At 34.3% G+C, this 10,116-nt stretch overlaps 1 protein-coding gene across 1 annotated transcript; it reads left to right on the plus strand.

Annotated features, from left to right (window-relative positions):
• Positions 1 to 217: 217 nt before the first annotated feature.
• LOC125229883 (39S ribosomal protein L46, mitochondrial) lies at positions 218 to 7,598 on the plus strand. The gene is made up of 6 exons (XM_048134823.1): positions 218 to 406; positions 1,476 to 1,644; positions 3,430 to 3,563; positions 4,630 to 4,772; positions 6,260 to 6,385; positions 7,401 to 7,598. Exons 1-6 carry the CDS (start codon positions 346 to 348, stop codon positions 7,545 to 7,547), a joined length of 780 nt encoding a protein of 259 aa, XP_047990780.1. The 5' UTR covers positions 218 to 345; the 3' UTR covers positions 7,548 to 7,598.
• Positions 7,599 to 10,116: the final 2,518 nt, after the last annotated feature.

The following is a 10,116-nucleotide window of genomic DNA, read 5'->3' on the forward strand; positions in this document are numbered from 1 at the left end:
CTGGTTAATGTAATGTGCGATTATCATGCTAGTGAAGCGATGCTGCAGCTAAGACAAAGAGTAGTATAATATATATGAGCTAAGAACAAAATCCATAAGGAGGTGAAAAAGGTTGCATCAAAATTAACAAAATTTGAGTAGTTAAAGTAGAAAAATACGATTGTATATTGTATCACTGCGATTTACACGCGATTTATCCTGTCAGCTGTCACTGTGACATAAGTTTGACATAGGTGTTAAGGTTTGATTTTTTATTTAGAATAAAAACAATTTAAATATAAATTGTACATAATATATTATATTCATAAGATTTCCGTACACCTTTGTGTTATTGAAAAGCACAGGATGTTTATGAGAACATTATTACATCCCGACTTAAAAGTGTGTCAAAGATTATTTGGTAGAGGTTAGTTTTATATTTTATTCTTCTTTTATTTATCTATTTTTCATTTAGATATTTAATTTAACTAGGTAATTTATGTAATAAAACTATGGAAACCGATTATATATATTTAAAATTCATCCCGACGTTTCAAACACTTTACAGCATTCGTGGTCAATGGGTTTCCATAGTTTTATTTCATGAGTAATTATCGCGATAACCGAAGACAATATTAATTTATGTAAGTCAATATAATATTGATGTTGGCCAAATATAGAAAATGCAATAGAATTTAATAAGTACTTATATCTGAAATATTCAAACAATTTAAGATTAAATTGAAATAAAAGTAACTAAGCTGTAATATAATGAATACATTATTCAAGCTATAATCCTGTTTTCATGTTTGTATAGAAAAACTAACCAGTAGTCTGGCCCAAACAAGAATAGAGTCAGATCACAATGGTTTTGATAGCACTATTATTGTAAGTCTGAATGTGTTATATAAATGTCACAGTTTCATATTAATATAAAATTTAACACTTGCACTGATTGGGCTATCAAAGTTGGAGCCTACTTATATTCCTATTTTGAATTAGTGGAATTATTGTAAACAAAGGTGTGGCTGCTGCAATAAAAAATTGCACCATTCAAGGTATTAAAATTGCCGATATTTTACAAATTTATTAAAAAATCTTTACATATTCCATTACACAAATAATGAGTTGACTTTACATATTCCATTACACAAATAATGAGTTGACTTTACAATTTCCATTACACAAATTTTGTAAGTATCTGACATGACAGAACTTTGTCAATTTTGGATCGATTTTTATTTTGACTTACATGGGATCATAACATAATATAACAGTCATTGTGTTCAATCGATTCACAATTTTAAGTGTAATAGAGTGATCGTTAATAACTGGTTAAAAGTTATTTGTTTTTCTGTCGGCCCTTACTTTGAGAACCAATGACTTGAGCTGCATGTGTTACTTTGACAGTGACAGCAGTTTGTTTACGTTTATTCCGTTCAATTCATAATGGGAATATAGCTTCGGAGTAATTTTAACTCAACTATTCTTAACAGGCTTGTCTAACTCGTCATGGGACTTGGTTACGAGTGTATGTGTTGAAAGGCTGCCAGTGGTCACTCCACCTCTCAATGACATCCAGAAGAAGTACAAGTCCTTGCTCAATACTATAGAAATAGAGAAGAGCCTTAAATCAGACCATGAGTTGAGGCACGAAAATGATAAGTAAGTTACAGTTCCATTTGTTAACCGACTTCAAAAAAGGAGGAGGTTCTCAATTCGACTGAATGTTTTTTTTTTTTATTATTTTTTTGTATGTATGTTACTCGATATCTCCGAGAATCGTGGACCGATTTTCAAAATTTTTTTTTTGATCGAACCGGTATAACCCCGAGATGGTCCCATTGGCACCAAGTCAGGGTCTGATGATGGAATCCTGGAGAAATCGAGGGAACTCTTCAAATGTTATAGGCACATGTAATGTTTTTAGTCTATTTTTCAAAGGTACACCAGTATTTACGTCTGATGGTAATAATTTTATGTGGCTGAGCTGATGATGGAAGGTCAACTCCTCAATGGTTAGGAGTTTAAGGATAATTCTTTCACTACTGTATATGTATTCGGACTGATACATATAATATCACTAGGAACCACTAAAAATCAACTGAGCTGATGATGGAAGGTCAACTCCTCAATGGTTAGGAGTTAAAGGATAATTCTTTCACTACTGTACATGTATTCGGACTGATACATATAATAACACTAGGAACCACTAAAAATCAACTGAGCTGATGATGGAAGGTCAACTCCTCAATGGTTAGGAGTTTAAGGATAATTCTTTCACTACTGTACATGTATTCGGACTGATACATATAATATCACTAGGAACCACTAAAAATCAACAAATAAATAAACTTTTTAACAAAAAATAAAACCGCCTTCAAAAATAAGCGCGTTACAAAACACGGAGAAACTAAAAAGCCAAAAATAATAAACCTTTCAATTCAGATTTCTTATCGTATTGCAATAAGCTAAACATCCAAATTATAAACAAATCAATTATTTTTGGAGTCGGTACCAGCCTGTGTATGGTTGGGTGGGGCAAACAGGCAATAGCAAGGCGACGAACAGGTCTGGTACCGACTACAAAAATAATTGATTTGTTTATAATTTGGATGTTTAGCTTATTGCAATACGATAAGAAATCTGAATTGAAAGGTTTATTATTTTTGGCTTTTTAGTTTCTCCGTGTTTTGTAACGCGCTTATTTTTTCCTTTAACCTAAACTAAGTTTTCTATTTTAACTTTGTAAGCCAAATCATGGAGATATTGGAGATGCCTCAAATTGTGTTTTTGCCTAAATACTAACCCCCTTATTCATAAACGTTCACTAAAGTTATCAAGTGTCCCTTTCTATCACACCCATACATTGGAAAGGGACAAACAGACTTTATCAGCTTGATAACTTTAGTAAATGTTTATGAATAAACATAACATACATACATACATACAATCACGCCTGTATCCCATAAAGGGGTAGGCAGAACACATGAAACTACTAAAGCTTCAGTGCCACTCTTGGCAAATAAGGGGTTGAAAGAAAACGAAACTGTGACATTGCAGTGACAGGTTGCCAGCTTCTCGCCTACGCCACAATTTAACCCATATCCCATAGTCGCCTTCTACGACACTCACCGGAAGAAAGGGGGTGGTGAAATTCTTAACCCGTCACCACACAGGCAATAATAATTTATGAATAAGGTGGTAAATATCTAATTTGTTCCCTCTCTTGTCAGAAGTGTCATAAAATTATATTTTGAGTTTGTATATTGTGATAAGCAGTTTGTATATGTTGGTTTTACCAAAAACCTATTTTCCTTCTAATTTGACATGTTTGACACTTTTTCAAGCTGTGCTTCTGTGGTGATAATTGTTAAAAATGAATACCACATAGTAGTCCTGGTAACTGGTAATTTAACATACTAATTGATGTGTTACCATACATTTTAGAATCCAAGCAGAACTCCTGAAGAATGAGTCTGCAGATGTGGACCCAGATGCAGTGAGTAAGATCACTGCGCAAGACTTTGAGGATGCATCTAATGAAGAATACGCCAAATTCAAATTTGCTGACATTGTTACAGGTACCCATATCCATACTAAGCCATACTAATATTATAAATGGAAAAGTGTGTGTGTCTGTTTGATTGCCGAATTGACGTGATTTTTTAAGTCGAGATAGTTGAAGGGATGGAGGGTGACATAGGCTACTTTTTGTCTCTTTCTAACGCGAGCGAAGCCGCGGGCAATAGCTAGTTTACTGAATAACTAAAGTAAAAGAGCATAAGAAGTTTGCAAGGGGGTTAGTAAACATTTTGAACAAAAGGAGCAAATTTCTAAAGAGTCAGCAATGCTCAAGTCACACCTCTGGAGTTGCAAGCATCTATAAGCTACAGTGACTGCTTACCATCTGAGGGCCGTGCGCTTGTTTGCAACCGCATGTGCTATAAAAAAACAAAGTAACTAAACCACCAACCGGTTTCCAATTTTTGGGCATCAAAGAGCCACAAGCCCAGGTTTGCCAATCCTTACTTGACTCTTATGCTCATAAACTTACTTAAATTGGCAAGACTTGAAAATATCCTGATCTATGCATCATATAGCCTTCTAGAAATTCTCTACAAGAAAATTGTCTTAAAATGCGGTTTTATATGGAACACTTATATTAAAATGGTGCCCTAAATATCATATATTTACAAAATAAATTGTTTCTGACAACCAGGGCCCGTAACTTTCATGCCGATGACATAAGATTCAAGAGTTTTATTTAATAATTAATCATTATTCATCAATCATTTGAATCATGATTTCAAAACTAATCTATTCATACGTGAAATCATTAATTAATACCTACTTGATACGAGAAAAGTAAGTAAATTAAATTATTTGTTTATTTTTATACATACATTTTGTTAAATAGTTTTGTTACCATATTTCAATAAATTATAAAAACAAAACAAATTGTTTCCTTTCTGTTTCACGTATCAAGTAGGTATTAATTATGCTCATACGAATAGCTTACTTTTGAAGTCATTTTTATATAATTAAATTGATGAATGAATAATGATTAATTATTACAATAAAACTATTGATGTCAGCGGCATGAAAGTTACATACGGGCCCTGCTGACAACTATTTCATTTGTTTTAGAAGCGGACAAAAAGGGTGACAAGACTACATTAGACAGGTGCCTACAAAGGCACTTGGTTCTTGTAACGAATCACAAATTAGGAAAAGATGAAAAACACATTCTACCTCAAGGGCTTTGGAAAGAAGGAGAGACACTTAGACAGGTAGCATCATGTTTAATTATAGCAAAGACATATATAACTACGTACAGACAGATACAGTCTAAGAAAAACACGTACCTCAGTACCATACAGAAAAAGGTATGGTGGCCTAGATGGCATTACACCTTTGGGGTACGCTCAGCTAGATGGTGCTAATATTAATATTTGACATTTTAAAACATATCAAGCTAAGAATATGGACCAAATTGTCAAAACTGAGGTTCAATAGTTTTAAGCCTGTGTCAAGAGATGGCAGTCTATGTACTGTGATTACACATTTTACTTAACTCTCTATAATACTCTTTGATTATAGGAACTAACCAATTAAATTATCTATGGATCCTACACTATGAAAAAGTTGCAGAAACCTTATTTAATTTTATTCTTAAAAATATTGAGAGAAACATTTTTTAAAGCATCATGTATTTAATATGAATTTAGTTCTAACTGTATTTATGGTTGAAACTTGAAATCCATACTGACCCTTTAGCACAACTTGCCTTGTCGCGCGCGAGTCCATACATCAAGCGCGACTTCAAGTATGGACTCGCGCGCGACAAGGCAAGTTGTGCTAGAGGGTCTGATATTATAAATGGGAAAGTGTGTGTGTCTGTTTCTTTGTCCGTGTTTCACGGCAAAACGGAGCTACGAATTGACGTGATTTTTTAAGTGGAGATAGTTGAAGGGATGGAGCACTCTCCATATGTCACTACATAGGCTACTTTTTGTCTCTTTCTAACGCGAGCGAAGCCGCGGGCAGAAGCTAGTAACATAATTAAACCGGCTTAAGTGTGGGTCTGTGCTCTGTTTTATATTTGAGTTTTTAAGCTGTAGTAATTGTCTATTGATGCGACACGACCACTTTTTTTATTACTATTCTGGAGGGATGGATAAAACGTAAGAGAGGTCGAGGAAAGCCCAGACGCAGCTACATGGACCAAATAAAAGGAAAACTAGGGGCCGTGTCGTATCAAAGAGTCAAAGAGCTGGCACATAATAGAAAAAGCTGGAAAATACTCCACCGACAAGACTAAGTCTCTTAAGTTTATGATGATGAATTGTCTATTATAAGTCACCATACAGTGACTGGCCACTTTATAATAAAAATACTAAATTAATAAGACTATTTATTTGTTCGCACATATTTAATAAACTTCATAATATAGTTTCAAAATTTGCTTAAATTGTATAGTACATTTGCTTAACTTATTGCAAGATTGCCAGTAATGAGTAACATACTTTAGTTTATTATCACATTTTAACTATCAGTTCTAAAGTTTATCCAAGCTTTGTATATTTAAATTATTTATAGTATGTAAAAGCAGATACTCGATATACCAATTGACACTGTCTATCAACAGTGCTAGTGCCTACGCCAAATCTTGGGATTAGTTGTCAAAGCGGACCCCAGGCTCTCATGAGCCGTGGCAAATGCCGGGATAATGCAAGGAGGATGATGACAGTAAATATAATTATATTGTATATTTCAGACTGCAGAAAGAATAATAGCCGAGCAATGCGGACCAGACTTCAAAGTGCAGTTTCTTTCCAACGCGCCTTGCGGCTTCTACAAATACAAATACCCGACGGAAATCAACGGGAAAGTGGGTGCCAAAGTAAGTTCAGGAATTTCCTTATAGCAAAATTCTAGCAGCCTGTAGAAGGACTTTACGTAGGAAGAACAAATTTTTTTTTTAAATAGAAATGTGTTTAGATATTTTTCTAGTTTTTATGTTTTACAATTTTGTCCATCAGGTCGGTTGTGTGTTCGGCATGTGGGTGTGTCAGCTACTTACAATATATACTTATGTTCGTCTGAAAGATCTGTATAAGAAGTTCTTATAAGTACAGGTCTTTCAGATTTATACAGATCTTGTTACGTTAGCAACGATATTGAATTTCCTAATTTTCGGTTTTATATTATTACTATCAAATTTTAATGTGGCAACAGAAATAATCGAAGTCGTGCGTGATCAAGTTATTTACTTACGAATATTATATTACAAAGTTGTCCTATGTACTTTTTTATTGAGTGTAAAATGAAAATGTATGTTCAAATGATGGCTAGGTAATCATTTACTACCGATAATTACATGCACGTGTACAGAAATGAAAGAACAAAACTTCAAAAACAAGAGTAAAAACAAATAATTGAGTTGTGTGTAGTATACTATGTTTCGTTTTGGGTATTTCAATGGGATTGACTGAGCTTCGGGTGATAAAGGATTATTTTCGACATGTCCCTAAGTAGTAAGTCTTGATCTTTTTAAGTTATTTCAATCTGTGATGTAAATTTAAAGTCGAGAATATGTAGGAATTATTCCCTAGGACAGTAGAATAGACGAATAGGAAGAATAAAAATATGTTCTGTTTCTTAAATATTGTTCTATAGATACTAAACACTGCAGATACTAGGCATTTAATACATTGTTTTTATACGGGAACCTAACTGTCCAGCCATGATTTCTAATATCCTAGCTAACATATGCTGAAGACAACAGAATGTTAAGTTATCGAATGTGCTTAACGACAATGTGTAGCCCAAGTTACCACGAAGTATTTTCCGTTACTCATAATAAACGTAAGCTCTTCATTACCTGTATAATTTATTCCAAACTTAACGAATTGCAGGTGTTCTTCTACTACTCCAATTACAAGAGCGGCTCGGCGGCCAGCGAAGCCAAAGCTAATTGGCTGACGAGAGGCGAGCTGCGGCAGGCGCTCCCCCCGCGCTACAACAGCTCGCTCCAGGAATTCCTGATCGAAGAGAGGTTTTAGTGTGCATAATACTGTAATTAAGTATATAGGTAATAAAGTTAGTTGATCACGCGCCTGTTGTTTCTTTGATCGTTTCGATTAATTTAATTACGGTTTTTAGTTTCAGTTGAAATCGAATGTCTGAGTTGGGTTTGATGGGATTTAATTCAATTTACGATTCTGTTGGATATTTTGTACACACGCGTTAGGTATAGGTACATGTATCAAAGAGTAATCGACTGTGTAAAATGTGTTGACACGATTTTTTAATTGCCAAAATTCAACTTCTTTGGAGAGATTGTCCTCTAAAATACATAAAACCAAACCTTCAAATTATTTCCGAAGCGAGTTCAAGCAGGTTGCTAGTTTGAACTTTATTGATTTGATAATATACTATAGTTACAGAAAAACATAAAAAAAGCAATAAACGCGTATTTTGTTATATCGGTATAAACTTACATCTCGTCGTTTTACTCACTTCAATTTTATTTGAATCCCAGCACTTCCACCAGTTTCACCCTGTATGTAGAAAACAATTACGTCTGATATTTTTATTTTATACTGCATACAGTGCATACCCACTTGTATAAAAATAAATAAATCGGATGAGGACACCGAGTATACAAATTTTTACACATATCAGTCAAATAATGTGGTTGAACATTGTCAACTCTGTTTCTAAAAGTTTCAATCCTGTGTCGAAAGAGGCAGTAAATACGCTATGGCTACAAATTTACTTGGACAATTAGCCTATATGACTCCATTCCCTGTAGTTGTTAGTTATGTTCTTATATAAAAAAAGTATTCTAATATGTTTGTATGACTATTAGGAACATTATAAAGTGCCTTAGATTCAGGCGTCAATTCAGAGACATCTTTTACACCTGATTGTAATAATGGCTTTTCGTACTGACCGTTTTGATTATTAGTACATTAGGTAGATATACCACTCTGTGCTTAATAGTACATTACGATACAAGTGCGTAAAAAAGGAAGCTCGAAACGAGTGGCGATAAATTAAAACACGACCGAAGGGAGTGTTTTAAATCGACACGAGTTACGAAATTGCTTATCGCACGAGTATCGTACGACGTTTTTCAGTACAGATGGTGTAGTTTTTACGCAATAGTGCGAGAAGTGGTTCATTATATGACAGGTCGAAACTTTGGAGTGCCATCTGTACTGAAAAACGTCGTACGATATTTACTCCCTTCGGTCGTGTTTTAATTTATCGCCACTCGTTTCGAACTTCCTTTATTTCGCACTAGTATCGTAATGTACTATTATGCTGCATGCTGCAACCCTGATACAATTTGCCCTTAGGCACTTTAGTTCAAAACATATATTTCAACCGTTCAAATCGTTACGTGTTATTGCAACATTATTTACATCAAGTACTGGAAAACTTCTCGGTACCTAATGCGCAGCACTGTTACTGGGAACGCCGCGCGAATCCCGGCTTCAAACTAAATGCATCGAAATAGAAGCCCCTTCAAACAATGATCGTGATTTACGTGTAAACAAATGCTGTGTCCGGATCCCGAAACTTCCAAACTAAAAACTAACCAGTCTAATTTAAATCTTACGTGGAACGTGTTGAGATTCTCTTTAGATGTGCGTAAAGTGAATATTTCGTAGGTATACTTAGTAGGTGGCTATAGGTAGCCGGAGATTTTCTCCTCGTGCGCGGTGTTTTCGCCTTGCCAAAGTTTATTTGGCTTCGTAAGTGGGTTTGTTGGTTAAAGATGGAACATGTTAGCGGACTCAAGGTTTTCGCGTTCGTTTACAAACATCGCGATATGTTTTTCATTTTACACAACGTTAAATAATTTCTTGCGAAAAGTGAATCACGGTTTGTTTTTTACACGCTCTGATTTTATTAGGATAGTTAATTTGTAATTTTATCGACAAATTCGACAACTGTCTAATAGTTAATAAATAGATGTAGGTACCTACATATACTATATTTAAAACTATAGTAAATTGACTGTCCAGGGATCGCTTTTGTTCGTATTTAACTTATCAGAGACGGGTCATTCATAAAATATGGGATAGGTAGGTAGATAGGTAGTAGGTTTGACTTCATCATCAGCACGATGATTTCCAAATTATTGTTATTTACGTTGTTATTAAAAAAGTACTGTAGTATTTTTTTCACATCGACTGTTCGGAAAGGGTACCTAGGTAGGCAAAGTGGTACTTTTCTGTTAAAAGCCTTTATGTTGCCAGCATAAAATATAAAGTCAACGAAAAGAGTTTGCACATAACATTATTTATAAAACTTCTTAAACTAATTACTTAATATTTTTACCACAGTGATAATTCGTAGTTTGGGATTTCCTCATAGGTGATGTGAAAAGCAGTATGTGTCACATGGTAGGTAGCAAAATTATTTCCACCGTGCGTTAACACTTGAATACCTCACTATGCTTAGGATTCTGTTTTAGTGAAATTAATAAAATACGTTTGTGTTTAAACTTCCAGTTTCAATGAAATTCATTCGATTGAAATAACTGTCAGATTTAATTGAATTCCTGGATCGGATCCGAGTGTAAAACAATATTATTAAAAATGACTATGACATTGTTAA

Source organism: Leguminivora glycinivorella, chromosome 1, assembly GCF_023078275.1.
Source record: "Leguminivora glycinivorella isolate SPB_JAAS2020 chromosome 1, LegGlyc_1.1, whole genome shotgun sequence".
Classification (NCBI taxonomy): Eukaryota; Metazoa; Arthropoda; class Insecta; order Lepidoptera; family Tortricidae; genus Leguminivora; species Leguminivora glycinivorella.

What these genes read in the sequence shown, in the direction of transcription:
- LOC125229883 (XM_048134823.1), top strand. Translation starts at nt 346, where the DNA reads ATGTTTATGAGAACATTATTACATCCCGACTTAAAAGTGTGTCAAAGA. An exon ending in TCAAAGATTATTTGGTAGAG is followed by an intron (nt 407 to 1,475) that starts GTTAGTTTTATA and finishes TATTCTTAACAG; the next exon opens with GCTTGTCTAACTCGTCATGG. An exon ending in AAGGAGAGACACTTAGACAG is followed by an intron (nt 4,773 to 6,259) that starts GTAGCATCATGT and finishes TGTATATTTCAG; the next exon opens with ACTGCAGAAAGAATAATAGC.